This window comes from Equus przewalskii, chromosome 21 (genome assembly GCF_037783145.1).
Source record: "Equus przewalskii isolate Varuska chromosome 21, EquPr2, whole genome shotgun sequence".
NCBI lineage: Eukaryota > Metazoa > Chordata > Mammalia > Perissodactyla > Equidae > Equus > Equus przewalskii.
Window position 1 is genome coordinate 14,958,681 of NC_091851.1, and position 22,323 is coordinate 14,981,003.

Consider the following 22,323-nt stretch of genomic DNA (forward strand, 5'->3'; position numbering starts at 1 on the left):
ATGGCTTTTAAAACTATGTTAGCATCTAAAACACATTTGGAGGCTTTTTTTTTTTTTTTCCTGAGGCAGATTAGCCCTGAGCTAACATCTGTGGCAATCTTCCTCTACCTTATATGTGGGTTGCTGCCACAGCATGGCTAATAAGTGGTGTAGGTCTGCACCTAGGATCAGAATCCAGGCTGCCAAAGCAGAGAGCACTGAACTTAACCACTACGCCGCAGGGCCAGCCCCAGAGGTGATTTTTTTTTAAATCTAATTTCTTTGTAGTCTTTTTTCTTTCTGTGACAAGTCCATTCTGTCAGCTTCTTCTCAAACTAGGCTCCCTCCTTCCCTCTTTCTCTTCCTTCTCCCCTTTCTCCTTACCTTCTACTCATTTAACAAAGATTTACTGAACATCTGCCATGTGATGTATACACAGACAAATACAGCACAGTAAAGCACAGCCTTTGCTTCTGAGGAGCTCACAATCGAATAGGAAATAAGACCATTCACACCTGGAGAACCAGGCATGCGCTCCTCCAAAACAGGGTGTATATTCGTATCTTCGTCATCCCTGGAATCTACCATGATGCTTTGTGCACAGTAGGTGTTAAATCAGCATTTCTTTTTGATGATTAGTGATTCAAAATAGAAAATAATTTCTTCTGAAACTGGAAGATCACCAAGGATAGCATAATTTTGATTCTTTTATCTGATTAGGTTGAATCATATGAAATTGCTAATGTTTGGCATTTTTAACCTATGCAAATGACAATTTCATACAACTCAGCCTCTAACTTGCCTCTTCCTTAAGGGACAGGGTAAATGTAAGTGGCTTTAGGGGCCAGCAAAGGAAAGTAATGTGACTGTGGAATAATGTGTGCCCCAAAGCACTGTGGGTATGTGTACACTTCTTCTAAAGGCATGCAAATAACAACAATAAAATACTGTGTGACCAAACATATCATCTTATGGTGCAAGATTTGACCATGAGGCTGCCAGTTCGTGTCTGTTATCTTGCAGGAATAAATATCCTTCGGTCTGATCAGCAACTTTTAAAAGCAATTAAAACAAAACCTACGGCAAGAATGACAAATTAATGTTAACTTTAGTGTTGATTCCCATTTATTGCATCTAATGCCTTCTGAACACTTGAGCCACGCTTGTGATTAATTTTGATGTCTGTCATAGGTGAAAACAGAAAAGTGGAGGTATACAAGCTATATATTTGATATTCTCAAATAAGGGCATTATAATTAAGGTCAACTTATACTTGGCAACATACCAAAGAACACGTGTTGAAGTTTTATTTAATTCATTAATGAGGAAACCAAGAAGATAAGGCTATTTCAAAGGAGGCTTGAGACACTGATACATACATGTGTGCGTGTGTCAGCAACCCCTCAAAACAAAAAAACCCCAAAACCTATAAAAATATTGCTAAATTGAATATAAATCTGGTTAATGTCCTATGGGTCACTTAAACATAATCTTTGGGTTATCTTCTCTACCTTTATTAGTTAATGGGAGTCAAAGAGTTTAACACAATTTTTAGCATAGATTAGAATCAGTTAAAAAAAAACAGGAGTTAGGTGAATCAGTGTTTGTGAGGATTATTTATAATTAATTATATTAAATAATTTAAAAATCTCCAGTGAAGGAATTTACCTAACCTTGAACAAGAACAATGAATGAGTTTGGAGGGCAGTTCAGAGTATGATTGCAGACTGAAGGAGAGCAGACACCAGCGAGCAGCTTTTCAACCACAGAGCTTTACCTTGCTAACTAAAGGAGCAATTGCATAAGACTTTTGAGGCATCAAACGACTAGGCAGAGATATGTCAAAGTCAAGAAAAGCCGATGAAAAAGTACAGATAAGGTATAGTAGATTTGTAAGTTGCAAAGTGTCAGTAAAGGGGGTCAGGAGTTCAGCTGAAAAAATGCAGATGTTTGGCAAATGAATTAGCCTAAAAACAGCTGGAATATTGCTGGTGCTATTCACTTGAATGCATCAGTCTTTTTCCATCAGCTTTGCACGGTGTTTGCAAAAGTGCTTACAATTTTTTTTCTGGTCCATTGAGGAGCATAGAAGAACGGAAATCTTTGAGAATTGAGATAGGATAAGCATTGCTTTTCTAAACAAATTAGTAACAGCACAAGAAATCCAGCTTCCATTCCTGCAAATAATAACTGATCAAGAACAAATTCCTCAACCATAGGATGAATAAATTATATGGGCTCTTAAGTCTCTTCTAGCTGTAGAATTCTATGAATTCAAGTGGTTTAATACAAAAGGATGATTACTAGCTAAATTAAAACAAAATGTCCCACAGTAAAATGAGATTATGAGACATCAAACCACAATTAAAACCAACGCTACAATTTTCTGGAATAAAATCAACAAGAAGAGAAGTTAAGTTCAGAAGGATAAGGCCAGCTGACAGACGCTAAAAATAAAGCCGCTTACATATTTTCTTAATAAAAGATTGGTATGCTTCCAATTGGACATGTCACTCATAATGGAACCTAAAGATCTTTATTAGCATATATATTGTTTGAACCACTTAGAGCAAAAGTGAAAAGATCTGAGTTCAATGGGGAGGAACAATCTTCAAAGAGATATAAGAGGAAAGTGGCATGATAAAATGATGGTCCCCAATGGCCATTTATATGTCTCCTCATCCTTCAGAAATATTTTTGCTGCAGAGAAACTCTCAAATGTCACACAGCTTTGCAAAAATGCCGTGGTCAGCAACAGTACCTCGGCTTCCTTTTGCTTCTCCCCTTCCCTGGGGGGGATAATGACTGAGGCTCCACTGGAGGCCTCCTGAACATGTCAGGAAGATAGAAATTTGAACTTCTGCTGTGACAAAACGATACCCTCCAGGGATGTTTTAAAACCGTGCAGTGTATCCAGTGACACTCAACTGGATGTATTTCATGCTTCCAAGTGCATGCAAAGGCCCACGAATATATCACTGGGGTACAAGCTACTCCAATGCCTTCTCTAAACCTGAGGCCATCCCATGGGCCTTGGGAACAATTAAGAATGAGGAAGATCTGTGACCAGAAAAGGGAGCTCTGGAGAATAGAACAGAAGAATGGGAAGAGATTTGTGAACTGGTTCTCTCATCCTTTCAGCTCCTGATCCCTTGGTCTATTGACTTCTAGAAACCTACTCCAACAGGACTTTCCAGCTTGACTCTTCTGTTCCAGGCATCTGAGAAGAGATGTTTCAGCTCGAGTCTCTCCATGAAGAACAAGATATCTTGAACTTACCCTGGAGCTAGGGAACTCCTTTTTGGTGGTGATTAATGAATATATTTTTAGTGAGGGCCCAACTCCATGTTCCAGGGATAGAGAATAACCAAGGATTTGTCCATTCGAGTCCTGACCTTCAAGAACTTGAAAAACTACTGTGTAATATCCCTCTTTGATGCCTTTTGACGTGCAGTTCAGGTTTCTATTTATTTAGTGTAGTTTTTTAATGCACATGTAGCTGAAGAGTTTGGAGTCAGAGCAAGGTGCCCACTTAGCAGATAAACAAACTAACTTCATGTTGGCCACAAAGAAGCCCTCTGGCTTCTTAAGGATGTAAATTTCAGGAATCCTCAGAGAGGATCAACTCATTTTGTTCCAGTTCTGCTCCAGTTTCTCTTTCACTTTTCTGCTGCCCACATCTTGCAGAACATGGAGGAAAATCAGCCAATTTTGATTGCTGATGGGCTGAATTTAGAAGGAAGGAGAAGGGAGGGGCTGAGTGTGGCCAGTGGATGGAGCAGCCAAGGTACAGTTAAGAAACCCCCATCTTATTTGCTCTTGATGCACAGATACTGCTGCAGGAGATGACTACAGGGAAACAGCCTGGTCTGGAAGCAACTGGCAAGGGTTGTTTTCTAAATTTAGATCTATTTCTATAGCTGCTGTCCAGAACTGCTTCTGCTATGATAGCTAGTAGAAACAAGCTCCCTCATTTCCCCTCGATTAGAAGCAAATGCTTCCAAACCTTTTAGTTGATGCTTTTGGTATTTACTTCTATATCTCAAAATAATATGCTTGTATGACTATTTTTTGACTTCCCACCATGGGAGATGAAGATATTGCTCTTTCTTCTTTCTACCCCAGAGTACATATACACATTCTTCCCAGCCTTCTGAGACAGCTATATTACAATTTAGTTAGATGTGTAATCAGTGCTTATTTTATCATCACTACATATTCTGTTCAGGGCTGAGTCATACAGTAAAACAATGATTATTTTTCTTTTAATGCACAATTTTTAAGTTTCCCTGTAGTTAATATGTCTTGTTTTGTCATTTGCTTCATTTCTTTGCACATATCTCTAATCCAACTTCAAACTCGCCACAAGTTATCCAAACCTCTTTGCAATATGTTCAAACACAATAAATGTTTTCCAGTTTCATTTTCTTGAGGGTCTTTCCTGGAGTCTTATGACCTGCTCCAATCTAGATTGATCAATTTCCATTTCTTTTACTTTTCTTCTTTGTTAAATCTCTTTTATTTCTGTATACCATGTCTTCCTCTTTCATGGTTAGCTTTTTCATTTTAGTCGGAGAACGTTTTTCAGTAGCTTCCTGAGAAAGTGTTCATGAGTGTTCAATTTTTTGAACCTTGCATATGTAAAATTGGCTTCACTACACTTGCATACTTGATTGCTAGTTTAGCTGCCTATAATATTCTAGGTTGGAAAAATTATTCTTTTATATTTTTGTGGGAAAATTTGCTTCATTGTCTTTTAGCTTCTAGTGTGGTTGTTAAGAGGTTTGAAGACTTACCGATTTATCATCCTAAAAACTGATATGTGGCCTGTTTTCTGTTTGTTTGTTTTATCTTTTTGGAAATTTCTAGCATCTTATTCAGTTTCAGTTTTTTGAACTTTCACAGTGATGTGCTTTGGTATAGGCTTATCTTTATCCCCTGTGCTGGGTACTCTTTGACTCCTTTCAGTCTGAAAGGTATGATCCTTCTGTTTGGGAAAACTTTCATGGATTATCCTTTTGATAATTTCCTCTGTTCTCTATTTCTGAAATATGATTTGGCAAAATTTTACATCTTTATACATTCTCTCTCCAATTTTTCATGTAACTTTTTTGCTCTACTTTCTGGGAGATTTCCTCAACTTTATTTCCAACTCTTCTTTGAGGCTTTTGTTTCTGCTGCCTTCTTTTTAATGTCTAAGAACGAGTTTTTGTTCTCTGATATTTCTTTTTAAAATACCATTCTGTTCCTTTTTCAGCAGTACAATATGTTCTGTTATCTTTCTACGGAGATATTATTATATCAATTACATTACTTTTAATATTAATAAAATTAATATTAATTAATTATTAATGATAATTACTATATTAATGATATATGTATATGATAACTCTTCTTCTCACTGCAGTGTTTTCGCCAAGGTTACCTTTTTTACTGCTTATTTCTACTTTTTCAAGAAGTTTTCCTCATACATCTAGTAATTTTTAATTGTTCACATTTCAAACTGGGGGACTAAAGAGCTGATTGGATTTTTAAACGTATCTGGTAGTCTTGAAAAGTATGAGAGTTCATAAGGCATCATTGTAGAGGGCTCAGTCTTTGTCTCTTTGGAGTAACCCCTAATAGCAATACTGTTAGTTCATTCTTCTCGGGCTGATCAGAGTCCTGAGAGAAGATCTGTTTAATCACTTGCAGGAGAGTAAAGCCCTGGATGCCAGCATTCTAAAGCCAAATGGTGGAAGAATGCTGGAGATCTCAGCACTCAGTATGTTTTTGATCACTTTATCTCCTTGTTTTAAAGTGGCAGCCCTCCCTTCACCTGGGCCTGTGTCAACCTCAGTCTTCTCCCAGGTGGGAGTTCTGACTATTCCACAAACAACTGTTAACCAATCCTCCTTATTTTAGGGCTTACCCAAACCCGACTTCCAGAGGACCCTAGCACCATCAATTTCTGAGTCCTGTAAGGTTTTTTATAGAATAACTCAGGTTCATTCCCAGATTTTCACGTGGCTGATCTATGACCAATTTTCTCAGATTTGTTATAGCTGTAAACATATAGCCAGTGCCAAAATCATATAATTGCTATCTCTCATCCTATCATCCCCACTCTTGCCAGATTATGCCTTTAAAAAATATCTCTTTTAATGCACTTTTAGTGTGGCTTCACAAAGAGTTTAATTAGATGAATATGTTCAGTTCACCATATTTGTCCTGAAGTTCCATGATTTTTCCAGTGCACCACACTGCAGATATTTTTGTTCTGTTTTAAGAGTCAGATGTTGCATGCTTTATCCTTTGATCCTTATATTTTTAGGTAAAATTAAATCAGAAGGGAGGAACCAAAGGTTTTCTGTCATGGATCTGCTTTGCCTGGTCAGGGACTTATCATGGGGTTCCCTGGTTTTCTTTTATATCTTTCTAATGGAAAGTATGCAGTGATTAATATCTCACCACAGATGATACTCTATGGATAATTGTCTGTCAGGCTTTCCTTGCTACATCTTTTCCCAGGTAGAGTGTGGTCAGAGTCACAGAGGCAGCCTGTGCTCTCAGTGCTTTTCAGGTGGGAAGGTACGTGAACCTGTTGGCTTCTTCTGCCAACCTCACAGGCTGCTTGAGTGGAACAGGTATTGCAGTGTGTGTAAGGAGTTGTCAGTGCTCCAAATTTCTAGGGGAATCATGACTGAGTCATGTGACCTTTTATTTTATAAGTGCTGGGGAGTTGTCTAACTCTCCTCATGGCGGTCATGGGATGTGTCCCTCATGGCCTCATTCAATCAGCAGAAAATACGTCCAGAATTGTAACTGTATTTCCCAAGTCTCTCATGTGAAGTTACAATTTGAGTTCAAAGCACTGCTGGAGAAATTAGACCATTAAATCCAAAAAAAATTAAGGAGACTTCTGGAACTAAATTTTAAAGCAGCTGAAATAAATTGTGTATTGAATCCTGTCATAGTTGGCAGTACTTAACAGATGAGATATTTCCTCCCTTTTATTCTTCCCAAGTCTCTCTCACTCTCCTCCAATATAGGCAGCAACAAAGCATTCTAGCTTTGCCTCAGAGAAGGTAGGGATGGCCGAGAAGGAAGAACTGAAGGGTACATTTTCTGCATGGTTTTGAGGGAAGTTTTCTACCAAGCCTTCCTTGTCCCCAGGTCTAGGGGAAGTGCCAGACAAGTTTGATGTTCTGAAGAGAGAAGCCTGAGGCTCCTTTCCTGGGAGATGCTCCAGAAAGCTGCGAACCTTGGCGTTCCCCAGTGGCCAGAAACAGCAGGAGCAGAAGTGTCTGCAGGGTCTAAATAGATGGACCTGTGCCTGAGCCTTAGAGAGGTCTCTCTTGGTCCACCCGTGATTAGCAAGCATGTAGCTGAACCCACTGTCCTTAAAATGATGATCAATGTCTAAGACCAGAAAGGAACAAGGCTGTATCGGGACTACCAGCTTGAACAGATGACCTAAGCCCAGAGTCTTCCTCTGATGACCAAGTACTAGGTAAGGCTCTTAGCACTTAGACACCACCCTAGGTTATTTCAATATAGAAATTAAGATAGAAGAAAAAAACATTTATTTTGAGTGCACTGAGAGTGACCTCAAATGTCACTATAACACAAAGCCTTCCCAAACCTTCCCCAACCACCCTATAGAAATAGCAATTCCTCCTGCTGGCACTTCTATCTCATACACTACTTAATATTCTCCATGGCATTTATCACCATCTGTCATTCTCTATATAGACTGGCTTGTTAGTTTTGGTCTCCTCCTACAAGATTGTAAGTTTCATGAGGACAGAGGGTCTTAGGCTGGGTTTCCCTTGAATCAGACTCTGAGACCAGGATTTGGGCATTTGTTTATTTAGGGGGTGGTCTCTTGGAAACAGTGGTGGGAGCGTGGGGAAGGCAGTCCATAATGGTGAATTATCAAACTAATCGCCACTGTAGGCAACTGGAATTGGAATGGGATTACCCTTGGGGAACCACTGGGAAATGAGGTAGAACATGTACTTGCAGGTTGTCCCATCTAAAGGGAGAGGAAACCGGGGTATTTATACACCAAGTCCCATCAGTCAGTGGCTGATTGCTTCCAGGGGTATTAATTCCCAGTACTTCTGTCCACTACACCCTTGGGAAGAGAGGCCTACAGGTGCCAAAGAAAGTTTTCAGCAAAGAGATGCAGGTACTCAGTGGGAAGTCTAGCCACTAGACAGGGCTTTTGTCAGTTCACTGCTGATCCTTAGAACCCGGACAGTGACTGACACATAAATGCTTAATAAATATCAGTTGAAAGAATGACTATTAGGTTCCACGAATATTAACGTTTATGTATTAATACATAAGGCAGCCCTGGTGGTCTAGTTGTTAAGATTCACTGCCACCAGGGTTCATTTCCCACTCAGGGAACCACATCCCGTGTCTGTCAGTTGTCATACTGTGGTGGCTGCACATTGCTGTGATGCTGAAAGCCCTGCCACCAGTATTTCAGATACCAGCAGGGTCACCCACGATGGACAGGTTTCAGCGGAGCTTCCAGACTGAAGAGTAGAAAGAGGGACCTGGCTGCCCAGTTCTGAAAAAATTGGCCATGAAAACCCTGTGAATAACAGTGGATTGTTGTCTGATAGAGTGCCAGAAGGTGAAAGGATGGTGCAAAAAGACTGGGCAGGATTCCACTCTGCTGGATACAGGGTTGCTAGGAGTTGGAATCCATTGGAAGGCACTAACAACAAATTAATACATATCATGAGTAGTTTTGTGTATTATCTTGGCAACTAAACACCTCAAACTAATTTGTATCATAGGGAACTAAAAATGGCAATTCTTAGTTCAGCTGTAAATGACACCGCAAAGGAAGGATTAAGAGAAAAACATCAAAGAAACACAATGATAGCTTAGAGACCAGAACCCAGGGGCTTGGCCTGGCTTTAACTGATGGTACCATGATGGTAAACAAGTGTGCTTAAGAACCACAGGGAAAGCCTGGAGAACTGAGTCCCAACCAAGAATCCTGGAGAGATTGAAAGTTTTATCTTTACTCCCTCCCTCTGCCTAGCCCAAGGCAGAAGTGCTAATCAAATGGCTAAAGCCACTAAAATAGACCAGAGGAAGGGGACACAGATAATTCAGAATAGGGCAAATCAATACTTAAACAATAGAAGAGTTGATTGTACTTCATTACATTGCAGAGGGCAAGTTAACTGCCCTGTCATACCCTCTCCTCTTCTTTGCTCAGCCCTGGTAGAATTTCTTTTTAAATTCACAAGTAAGAAATTTATTTGAAACACATCCATAGGTCCTCCCCTTCAACCCACAAGCTTACGAAAGTAACTTTCGATAAGGTCAGGTGACACAAGCCTATGCTTGTCATTGCACTGAAACTTCTGAGCTTGGTGGCAAGTCCTCAGCACTACACCTTCTCATGATACTTTACAGGATCTCTGTGACCAGGGGAGGGAAAAAGTACAGTGGGAATGGTCGAAAGGTAATCTCTAAATAGAATTCATGCCACATTACTAAGGTGGCCTGAAAGTCCCCCAGGCAGGCTCTTCCCTGTTCAGGACGTGTTTTTGACTAGGACGGTTACCTTGGAAATGACCCCATCCTGACATCAAAGCACCACCGTGGAACTGCTCCTGAGCTAGCCCTAAAAACAGATGGAAGGCAGCAGAAACGAAGTGCTAAAGGAAAAAAATAATGCTGTGGAGGTTCAAGGGAAGAAAATGTGGCCGGCTGTGTTTACAAACAGTACTTTTAAAAAAATAATGGATTCTGGCTTGAAAGGAAATGTGTTGTATAAGTGCAAGCAGGAGAGGAAAAGAAGAAAGAGAGAGAGCCAGGCTTTGAAGAGCTCCATGAATTTAATCTATCTTAAGTCTATGATTTAACAGACCTTCATAAACTGTTGACTCTATGCAAATACTAACTCATTTCATCCTCATAATAACTCTTTATAGCTGCTTTTATGCCTATTTTATAGATGAGAAATCCAAGGCAAGTAGCTGGCCCGAAGTCACAGAGCTCCTAAGTAGATAAGCTGGGATTTGAACCCAGGAAGTCAGGCTTTGTGTTCCATGCCATTAACCACTATGCTATGCTGCTGTAGAAGACATCACACATAATCTAGTATCAGGAAAAGGTTGATAATAATAATAATAATAGGAGGAGGAGGTGCCATTACTTGAGCACTGACCATGTGCCAGGCACAGAAATCCTACAAGAGAGGTACTTTTTAATTCTCATTTCCAGGTGAACAGGGACTTAGAGAGGTAAGCAACTTGTGTGAGGTCACAAGGGACTTAGGTGCGAGCTGGATCTGGAGCCTATGGAGGAGCAATGGAAAGACAGACGGTGGTGAGTGCAATTGATGATACTTATCCATGTAACTTTCCCAGCACTTGCCTGGATGAGGCGCATGGATGATGAAAAGGAGATCTTGCCTCCTGGCAGTTGGCTTCAATCTGAGCACCCTGGATTAGTCCTAAAAATAGCCCTGAATGTGACCGAGGAAGAGTTTTTTCCCATGATTTACTTAGCTCTCTACAACGTGTTACTTAAATCTTTCTGTTAAAAGAAGCTGGGCTCAGGCAGGACAAATGATCCATCTGGCAGAGGCGTGAGGATTAGCTCTTTGATTTGGATTTGTCTATCAAGGTCTAAAATTCTCTTCCAGACTTAATTTACATTCTAATCTCTGCAAGTAATTTAAAGGCATCCACTAGCATTTTTATTCTCCAACACATGAGCCTAACTTTTAGGAAGAAAAATAAAATACAACAGAAAACTTGTTATGGCAATGTGAGGATAAGAGAAATGCTAAACAGAAGATGTGACATCATTTTGTGGGTTTTGCAAAAAATATGCAGGTTAGCTTAAAAAAATAAAAATAGCCAAACACATGCAAATAACATCTTTCAAAGCCTGGAAACACAGAGAAATCTGTACAAATTCTGCCTTGCAAGACAGATGGCCTATAAATCCAGAGAGTCATCACACAGTTGAGATGGACAAATTGGACAAGATGCCTGCCAGCTAACATGGCCACCAGCCTCATTCTGTTGAGCCAAATGCCAATTAGGCAGGAGCTGGCTGCTCAAATGTTTGGATGTCACTGGGATTAGGTGATTGAGAATCCATTCATCATCATTCAATCCCCATTCTTAATGTTATGATACCAGAGTATGTTGGAATGCTACTGGTCCAATGGCTTAGCACCTCCTTAAGTCACTTCCAAGCATAGCACTGAGAAGCTATTTCCTTGGCTCATGTTTATTCCTGGTACTGTGACCCTAATGTGAGTTCTGCTAGACCAGCTCAGAGAAAGTAAGTGCAGATGGCTTCAGTATCCTGTGGCTCACCAAAATTGATTTGCCTGCTTGCAGAAATAATCTATTCAATGTTTCCTTTTCAATTATCTTTGCTTGGGCACAAACTTTCATAGGACGTTTGCCAACTAACTGTTCTTGTATAGTATACGAAATCTGCTGGTTTCTTCCTCTAGTTTATCAACTTATTTTTCAATCCTGGAGTCAAGTATGTTCTAAACATGATTTCATGCATTATTATTTTCTCTTAGGTTGAAAAGTGTCATGTATTCTTATTCCGTTTTGGTTGTAAAAGCTGTTTTATTAGCACAGCTAAGTACAAATACAAGTCCAAGATGTGTGACAATGCCCACTAAATGGCTACGTGCTCGTCTCAAAAGCCTTTGAAAATTAACCCCTCACTCAGCTCTCATGGCTTTCTGTGTCCCTGCAGTTTTCACTGTAGTAAGTTGCACTTGTTTATGTGGTTTGTGTGAAAGTTCTTAATAATAACACCTAACTTTGATTTAGCACTTTCCCTTCTTTGAAATACTCTCACATCTGCGAGTTTATTTACTGCTCACTGTTCTGTTTGGTAGGTAAGACAAAGTCTTATTATTTAACATGACAGATAAACAAACTTTGACCCAGCAAGATGAAAGTCCTTTTTAGTTGACATAGCTAGATAAGGACAGAATCCAGATAAGAACCCTGCTCTCTTGAACACAGGCTTGGAGTGTTTCCACTAGATTTGCGTAAATACTGATTTATCATTTAGAGTTCGAGGTTCTCAGAGGCTAGAAAACAAGTTTGTTGCATTTTATTATGCAACACGTGCAAGATTTATTATGCCCTGCCACATTGCTCTATCAGAGGAGACCCTTCACAATGGCTCCTGAGCATAATGCAAAGGAGGCAAAAATGTTCTAGATCCTTACCCAGAATGTCATGTTCCTTGGTCAAGCTGGACACTGGCTTGCTAAGGGCAAGGGGCATGATCTTCACTTCATTTATGTCTGTTTCAGTGTCTAGTGTAAAGGCAGGCCCAGAAGATGTGCTCATTAAAACTTTCTGGTGAACTACTTAGAACATGTTATCTTAGTGCCTTAAATTCTGCCTGTCCCTCATTCAGCTCTCTACTCTGCAGCACTCTCGAAGTACAGCTTGAGTCACTTTCTTCAAAAGCCTCCAATACCCTTCCTCACAGAGGAGGTTTTACTATACTGGGAGCCCCAAGAAGAGAAGAATGGTACCTTTCTTTCTTTTTTTTTTTTTTTAAGATTGGCACCTGAGCTAACATCTGTTACCAATCTGCTTTTTTTCTTCTTCTTCTTCTCCCCAAAGCTCCCCAGTACATAGTTGTATATTCTATTGTAGGTCCTTCTAGTTGTGCTATGTGAGATGCTGCCTCAGCATGGCTTGATGAGCGGTGCCATGTCCATGCATAGAATCCAAACTGGCAAAACTCTGGGTCTAGAATGGCCCCTTTCTATTTCTAGTTCAAGCATGGACATAGGCAGTAAGGCTGAAAAGATGTGTGTTGACTAAATAAATGAACGAATGGGCCAAGGGTAGTATCTCGGCTTTCATGCCCTTTTAGCCTTCTCACTAATTCCTTCCCAAACTAATAAAATTACGTGACCATTCAAAGACTCAGTTTCTTCATTGTAAAATGGGGATAACAACACAGATTCAAAGATTCATTCTTGTGTCTGTACAAGATAATTAGCAGGTAAAGAGTTCCGAGCAATTACTGACACAATAAATAAAAATTTCCTGTTCCTCCAAGCTTCTCTAGCACATAAAGGACACTCAGATTTGCTGGATGAATCAATGGAGGTGTATCACATTCTTGCTTTTATTATAGTTATTTGTATATATCATCTCCTCTCTGAATGACAGTCTCCTTGAGAGTGAAAACTTTATCTTGATTTCATTTCACTTCTTTGTAGCTCTTAAGTGAGGTAGGCAATACACATTTGCTAGATTAAAATATCCAAGAACTGCATCAGGTATGTTAGAATACAGAAGAGTTCAATGAGCACCAGGTACCTTGGAGGATCCCTCCTTTGACAGGTTGGAGATTCTTGTTACAACTGCATAGCTGGATGGAAAAATTCTTTTTATACTGTTGTGATCATGGTGAATATTGTTTTGTTGATAATGACATTGTAGCTGACAGTACTGGTGCCCCAGGAGATATGGTTGGGCTGGACTTCCATCTGCATCTCTTTGTCTGATGGCTTACTTTATGGAGAGCAGATGGAAGTGCCTGAGGATGAACAATTCCTAAGAGCATCCACAGTGACTGTGGTTGGGAAACTCAGGCGTGTGTTCTACACTGGCTTCTAGAGTTTGCCCCAAGACTGAGATGCAGTGATGCACACTGGTAACTTTCTTGATGACACAATCTTTATTGGCTGCCTTCCCTTCCTCATTCTCATTTCCTAAATTGCCCTACTAGAGCTATGTGGAATCGCCTCTCAAATAAACTCTTTGTGCTTGAATTCTTCTCCCAGAGTCAGCTTCTGGGAGAACCCAAACAAAGACAAATAGAAACATTAATAAGACTCATTTTGGCTCATTTTCTACGTGTAAGGTAGAGTGTTAGGTGTGAAGGTTGATTTTGCCAATCATCCTCGTTAAGCCTTCCTCTTAAAATAATACTATCCCTACTCTGTAGATAATTTTGCTTTTGCAACTGGAGTCTTAGAGAGCAGAGTGGTTCAGAGTCAAGATAGAGCTCTAGAATCTCTATAATGAATTATGGAAATTATTGGTCATTGTCAGCTTCCTGACATTATTTCACCCATTGCCATTGCACATTTTTCAGCTTTTCTGTTAAGTGTTACGGTAGACAGTCCACATCTCACCTCATCTGGCTTCCTTGTGGTCATTGTTTGTTTTCCGTGGAGTTGATTCTCTTCACATTTGATCTGTTTCCTTTCCACTTATTTGGTCTAAAGTTGACTATTAACAAAATTAGACTCTGGGTAATGCAGATGTTGTGGGCCAAATGCCTGTGGCTTCATGGCCTTTTTCCAGCACAGTGCAACCTGCCAAGCTGTTCCTTTTGACTGAGCCATAGTCCCACCTGACCCCTACCGGGAAGGGAAAAGGGTAACACTCAGCGATTATCAACACTATGTTCTGATGAGACGTCTCACTTACGGGAAAAATAGACACTATCTGCTTTGTCCCACTAGTTTTCATGCAAAATGGCAAGGCATCTTGGGAAGGTATAGTCTGATGAGGGAAAGAAGTTTTAACAAAACTCAGCAGACTAGGGTGGATTGGACTACCAAGGTCACTTCCCTACCTCTTGGGACTGACAGTTGACTGTGTCTTTTACTGTTTATATTTTTCCTGACTGGCTGTTTTCTGAACAAAGGCTGTTTCAGCTGTGAATGGACATGGTTGTGACATTCTGGCTGGAACCATGCTTCTGAGCAGACACTGAGGTCACTTAAGGCTGGAGGAGAAAAATCCAGGATTCCTGGGCCAGGCATTTGCCTCTGCTCAGGCCCAATTTCTGCCTCCTGGGAAAGGAGGAAATGCAGTCAAGGAAGGGAAATCAGATGGAAGTTACCAAGACAACAAATGAACAATGGACTCATAATGGCTATCGTGAAAAGAATTTTTTTTTTCATTTTAGCCAATCTCAAATATTTCAGAAAAGTCTATGGACATATGAAACAACACAGAGGTAAGAGAAGCTTGGAATATACTCACAGATGATAATGTCATTCTTCTGTGACCTTCCACAGAGGGTAGAAAGTCAATAGGTGGAATTTAAATGAGATCTTCATCAATAAAATACGAGTGGCTTTTTGGCAGCTTTCTCAGTGCAGTAACTTAATCAAGGCATGAAAAGAATTGGCTACATCATATAGTTTTCATCCGTTTTTCTTTGTCTTTTGGGAGAAAATCTATCTTGTTTAAGTTGATTTTGTTCATTCATTTCAGTCCTTTTGTTCCTTATATTGCTACACAAGTAATCTATATAAACATATTTAAATGGATGCCATCTTAATTGTGAGGCAGATCTTTGAACCAGTCAATATTTCCTCCAGAAGAGTGGTTTTTAAATTGAGCATCCTGAATCTCCTGAGGTTTTGGCAGAAGTGCCTGCAGAGAATGGCATGGGGCAGGAGAGGAAGCAGGAGTAGGGCAGCCATCACAGCTACACTCCAGGCTCACCTCTATTCAACCAAAATACTGTCATGCACAACATAATGGCGTTTTGATCAACGATGGACCACATAAATGATGGTGGTCCCATAAGATTAGTACCGAATAGCCCAGGTGTGTAGTAGGCTATACCATCTAGGTTTGTGTAAGCACACTCCATGATGTTCGCGCAATGAACAAATTGCCTAACAGTGCATTTCTCAGAACGCATCCTCATTGTTAAGTGATGCATGACTGTAATCCTTTTAAAGGTTTTTCGCATACATTGACCTTTCTTGTGAGACTTTGTTAGAAGAAACAAACACGAATGAAAGGATGTTATGTCAAGGACAAGTCTGAAAACCACTGCTATGGATGCCAACTGATAACTTGTAAATAGCTGGCATTGCATCTCTTTTCTCAGCAAGTCCTGATGGAGGGCCCCAAGTGGGAGTCTGGAGTCGTAGGGAGGACTCTGCACTGGGACAGAGAAAATATGGTGATAGTCTCAACATTCTCACTTCTTTAGCTGTCTCTTCTATGACCTGAGAGTTTAGGATAAATGGCTAAGTCCCTTGTAGACAGGAGATCCCAGGATTTGAGGCCACTGACCAGGGTTTCATGAATGGTAACAACTAAGACAGTTATGTGACAGGTTGGAATGAATGAGCTGGCGGTGCAGGCCCTTTCCATTTTATTTTTTCTCAGTGTTCAGCTACTCTGCCCTTACCAGTATTTCACTTTTGATTCTGTTAGGGCTGTTTACAGAAAAGTGTCTCTGTTTGAGTTGTTCCAAAAGCAGGTTTTGAGACAAAGATTTGAGTGCAAGTAGCTTATTTGGGAGGTAACCCCAGGAAATAATAGGAGGGCAGTGGAGAAATGAGAGGAGGTGGAAAAGCAGCTAATAAAGGGAATGATATCAAGCAGGGTACAGTTGTGGGCAACTAGGACTCAATCTCACTGGGGAACTCCAGGAAAAAGTAGAGAACGCACATCGAAACTGTCCCACACGTGGGGCAAGGAAGATGACGTATTTGGCCTCCAACTACTCCTGGGACTATGAGGTCCTGGACACTTGTAGGTTGGCTGTGGTTGATCTGAGAGAAAGTTCTGGAGAGTTGCAGGGAGTGCTGTTACTGTTTTGGAAGAGTGAGTGCCAGGGTGTATGAGAAGAGCACCCATGTCTGCTGCACCCATGTCATCCCATTTTACAGATGGGGAACCTGGAGTTCAAGCAAGTCAAGTCACTTGCCTGAGGTTAACTGGCTTAACCATAACACTAAGCCAGCCTTTTTCTTTAATTATGGCATGTTTGATCTCTCAAAGCTGCACAAAAGACATTGATAAAAGTAATCATTATTCCTGACAACTTCCACCTAATAAAGAGCAATGGTGCTGGGAAAAATAATGATTTTTAAAGATCTACTAGGAAAATTAAGTGAAGAAGTAAATAGTAAGATTCCAGTATAAATCTTTACATTTTTAACTATAATTATAATTCCATTTTAATAAAAATATATATAAAAGAATGATTGAGTCAGAAATGAATGTTTGTGTACAGATACGACTTGCCATATTTTTTTCAGGTTTCATCATCAAATGATTCTAACTTATTCTTAATTACAGTAAGTTAAACAAGCCTGTTAGCCAAGAGACAGCAATGTTCAGGAATGCCTCTCCCCAGTGCTCTGAATCTCACTTCCAGACCCATTAATAGTTCGAAATAATTTGGTGTAAATGCCAATTATCACTTTTCATTAGTTCAGGTCAACAAAGGGTTAATGGGTGACAATTAATATACGCAACCTTCTTACCATGAGCAACTTATGTAATTCTCCCAGCAATTCTTGCAGGGAACTTTTTCAAAGATGAGAAAACTAGAGGGTGAGACTGGTCAAAGAGGTTAAATGACTTCCTAAATAAGGCAAACAGTAGTGATGAATTACTGCTTTCTGACCCAGTTTTCGTGGGATCTGCTGTTGTTATCTGCCCAGTCACCATTCCTCCTTCTTCTAGGTATCACGCTCCAACTGAATTTCAGGAAACCACCTCTCTCCCACTGTCAGTCCATGTGGTTTAGGTAGTTGACTCCTCATTGGCTGTAGGGAGAGTCATGTGACCTATGTCTGTCCAATTATTTCATCCCATCCTCTGGGCTACAGTGATCCTACTTCGGGGTGAGCTTGGGTGACTTAAGCCAGGCTCAGGTTTCTGGGACCTTTGAAGGAACTATGAGTAAAAAGAATTTCTGTATACTAAGATTGGTAGACCTGGAACTGCCGGTGGCTTTCTTGTCACTTCAGGAGAGTCTGCCCAAGAATGACAGCCAGTAGAGAAAATGATGGGAGATGAAGGAACACAGTTCTTTGACATCGTTTGAGCCCATGGATGTAGTCATGCCTGAAGTCATTAACACCCTGACTTTTTGCTTATATGCTCCAGGAAATTCCTTTCTGTGCTTCGGTTTGAGTTAGGTTTCCGTCATTTCTCAACTGAAGGAGTTCCACCTAACACTACAGGTTGCAGGATTCCTGAGTCCACTGCTCTCTCTAGACACTCTGGGTGCTTTTTGCTGTTAACTATAATGATACAATATAGTTCATTCATATCAGCATTTTAAAATAAAACAATATTGAAAATACAGTAGGGTTATTTCTGCTGATGCTTAATTATTAGCTTACACCTATTTGATGCAAAAATGCTTGCAATACTCGAACTTCTATTTGCTTTGCTGAAAACCAAATTGCTTTGCTATTACTCATTTTGAGTTCATTTCAATTTTTAAACTATTAACTCGCTAAGTACTGATCAAAGACTATAAGACATTATATAGTTTCATTTTAATGATTTAATTGCAATAAAGTGGGGAAGCTTTGGCATAGAACACCTGATAAAAATTTAAGAGGAAGAACTGATGATAAAAAAAGGAATGTAGGGGTCAGCCTGGTGGTGTAGTGGTTTAGTTAATATGCTCCACTTCGGTGGCCCTCGGTTCCTGGGTTGGGATCCTGGGCATGGAACTACACACCAGTCAACAAGCCATGCTGTAGTGGCATCCCACAAACAAAATAGAGGAAGATGGCACAGATGTTAGCTGAGGACCAATCTTCCTCACCAAAAAAGAAGAAGAAGAAGAAAAGGAATGCTGCTCAAAACATCTGCTAATATTAAAATCTACTATATTAATTCAATTGTTTAACAAATACTCATGAACACCTGCTCTTCACAGAAGAATAAAAGTATGAACCAACTCTACTGTTTTCTTTTGGTTTGGCAATTTATTTAAGCAAAATTAGGTCTTCATTTATAGACATATCAGTTGAATCTAGAGGTCTACATTCTGTTACTAAAGACATCAATATAACTTTTATTCTTCATGCTGATTTTACACACTGCCTTTCTTCTAAAGAGTTTAAATGATAAAAAATAACTCTATTCAGGAGACATTAGTCTTCAAACTCTGACATTCATGACCCTTTTATTTGGAAGAGGCAGGGGTCATTGTGTATTCCTGTGTTAGGCATATTTAGGTCTACAGTGCAAATAACATGGCAAGGAGAAAGCATTTGCTGACCCGGGGCCATGACATTATTCAATGCGTGGTTTTAAATTGTAAAAATAAACCAAACTCCCTCGAGAATAGTATCTTCTGCAATAAGCTTCAAACTCTTTCTTTGTGGAACCCAGACATGTGAACATTTGTCTTATACTACACAGAAACCCTCTGATTATTTATAAGCAATACATACCACTCCAGAAACAGAAATTTCAGCTTGGAAGTGTGGTCAACATGCTAATGACAGCAGGCCCGCAAAGCATCAGAGGCCATCATCCCTTCTGGATTTTCATTTCACACATTCATGTGTTGTACTTTTAGTCAGTTAATCTATGATCAGCTTTAACATTTAAGTTTCTGATCATACTGAAAAATGTTCATATAATTTTAGATTCTCTTTAATGTAAAAATTATATAAAATGCATATAAAAACTAAACATTAGCATATGTCAACTTTGTGAATTAACACCTACTTTAAAATACAAATTTTTTGATATCAGAGAGTATACGTATATTTACGTTATTATATATGCACATTATGTATGTTTCTTATTCCTAACATTTTATAACAAATATAGGCAATATGGAAGTGTCTTTCTCAGACAAATGAGACTGAGTTTGTGGGTTAATTTGATTAATGCTTGGGGAAATTTGAGGAACTAGTCAAAATGAAAACAGCAGCAGAAAAATATTATAATGTAATATTAAACTTCTCTACTTATTTTCTTATGTGTTTATTGATCAAAATGTATTAACCAGTTGACTGAAAGTTAAAAACTCTGCTTTCTCAAAGAGCATCTTGGTATGAGATCTTAGGTAAGTTGTTTGACCCCAAAGTCTTGGTTTACTTTTTTTGCAAAACAAAAACATACATTTTGAAAGTCATATAAAATGAGTTAATTTCCTTGCATATCACGTGCCATATTGAGATCAAATAATACTTTCTTAAATTGTACTTTGTTGGATTTTACTTGTAGTTATCTAATAAATAAAGAAGACAGAAAAAGGAGCTCCTGAAAAGATCTTAAAAATGTTATGAACAGCAAAATCAAATTAAAAAATTGATTTTCACTTTTTGAAAAATATTTCAAACTCTTAGTTACTGAAGAATTGAGGTCTAACCCAACAATTTCTTAGCGTTTCAAATAAAGATTTCAAAACCATTATCCTTTTGACTATGAAATAACAGCTAACACAATAAAACAATCTTCTTTATTCTTCTCTGTTCACATAAACAGAGCCAAAGCAGCAAACAAAATGATTCGGTGTGAAACATCTCAAGTTCATTTTCTTACTGGAGTTTTGGGTTAAGAAATGAATTCTGTGATTTAAAAAAACTCACATCAAGGCCGACATGGAAGCTTCATGAGCAGTATCACATTAAGTTATAGAAAAATAAATAAAGTGGCTATTTTAAATACACCTGAACTTTGTGTGCTTGTTGTGATTATGGAATTCATACCTAGTGCATCTATAAGACGGCACTGAGTACTCTTGCCGACAGTAAGAGACATCATCTTAATTTCCATTGGACTCAAAATTGGTTCTTGCAGGACTATAGAGTTAGACAGTAACCTGTCATGATTTCTCCCTTTGTATCCTCTACTTAGTTCAAGTCATCAGAGTATTGTGTATGAGGGCCTCACAGGCCAGCTGAAGCATGGGCCATGCGCCGTGTGTGTGAAGGGAGGAGAAAAGGGCAAAGTTTATGTTTTGAAGTGCCTCCTTGTTTTCACAAAAGTTTTTGTTTTCCTAGTGTCGTGGGCAGATTGATTTTAGAAGTCTTGTTATATTTGTTATAACACTGTGTTAGTTATTTTTGGTGAAGTTTGGATTTCAGAAGGGAACTGTCAAGCGCTCAGGTGAAACCTCTGAGGAGTTGCCCTCAGCTTAACGATAAGGAGAACTCCCATCTCTTGTGGCCCTAAGGAAGAAAGGGTGTCATACAAAGTAGGTTCGGGAGGGTGGCCTGGGAAGGCCAACACATACTCTTGGCCAATTGTTTCCTCTGATTGACCTCTTCCCCACTGCAACAGTAAGAATGATGACAACCACAATGGTCGACCAAGAATACAAACAAAACTAAAATATATCATCTATAAATTCCCGACTAATAACATGTAGGATAAAATTAATTATAAGACATTACTTCTATTCTTAATAACTGCTTTCATTTTTCATTTAGGGGACCAGTTCCAAAATAAATACAATGGGTTAAAAGATTTTTTAATCAATTTTTATGATAATCATTCTTATTAATGACTCTAAATTTGTTAGAGCTGTTTCTATTACTTATAAATTGCCTGCATATTAAGATGCAATTTATCTCTTCTTAATACTTGGTTAATTGTGCATTATTTTCCTCCCTATGGAATATCCAAGCAATTCACAGAAACATCAGTGGTAACACACCACTTTTCTCAGTGAAGATATTTTAGTCCAGATGAGAATTGCTCTTAGTGGTAAAGTAACAGCTAAAGATCCTGTTCGGGGACAATGATGCCACATATAATGGAAAACTCCTGGCAATTAAATCATCACGATCTTATTTTGGCAATTCATTTCTCCAGAATCAAAAATATAAATTTCTTAATAACTTCCAGGCAACTTAAAGCTGTCTTTCTGACATCAATTTCTAGGCTATTTTGTTCTACACTGTTTTTTTTAAATATAAAAGGCCAAATTTTATAATATTTCCCCAAGTGGAAAAATTCATCAATAGTTTAAATTAATGGACTGAGTATTCTCTTCAGTTTTAGAGATTTAGGAAAATCTGTGGGTCATTTCACAGAATTAAAAATAGACCCAAAAGGGCAACCTTTAAGATAGTGAATTTCCTGTTGGAGAAAGATGCATTTAGTCACTGGGTAAATTTAAAACAAAACAAATGATTAGATGTTAAAAAAAAAAAACTATGTTACATGCGTACATACACATAACAACAAAAACACCACACATCAAAGTTTTAAAAAATATGCTTCTGATTGAACCACCAGTGATTTAAGTCAGAAAGGAAAACAGGCATACAAATGTGGGAAACTGACCTAAATAATCCTTGATGTCCCTAACTACCAGGGGGGTGACCCATTTCACAATTAGAAACAAGAGCTTCATTCTGGTGTGGGACAAAGTGGACTGACCTTTTTTGGCGAGACTATTGTTGGGTTCATACTTCTCAATCAATACTTGGACTTGTTCTTGCTTTAAAGGTGGGTAAAGTATTTCATTTAGCCGAGGATCTCGCTGTTTAAGATTGATAAAATCCATCATCTGATCAACAGTAAGGTATGGTTTGCTTTTGGCACCACTAAAAACAATTAAAAA

The 22,323-nt window shown here is 39.0% G+C and overlaps 1 protein-coding gene across 3 annotated transcripts in view; it reads right to left on the bottom strand.

The window, feature by feature from the left end:
- PLCB1 (phospholipase C beta 1) overlaps positions 1 to 22,323 on the bottom strand; it is a 665,042-nt gene that overhangs the window by 178,503 nt on the left and 464,216 nt on the right. For all 3 annotated transcript variants that reach the window (XM_070587880.1, XM_070587881.1, XM_070587882.1), the window contains exon 9: positions 22,140 to 22,306. In XM_070587880.1, coding sequence (XP_070443981.1) covers positions 22,140 to 22,306 — 167 coding nt within the window. The remainder of the gene's footprint in view (positions 1 to 22,139; positions 22,307 to 22,323) is intronic.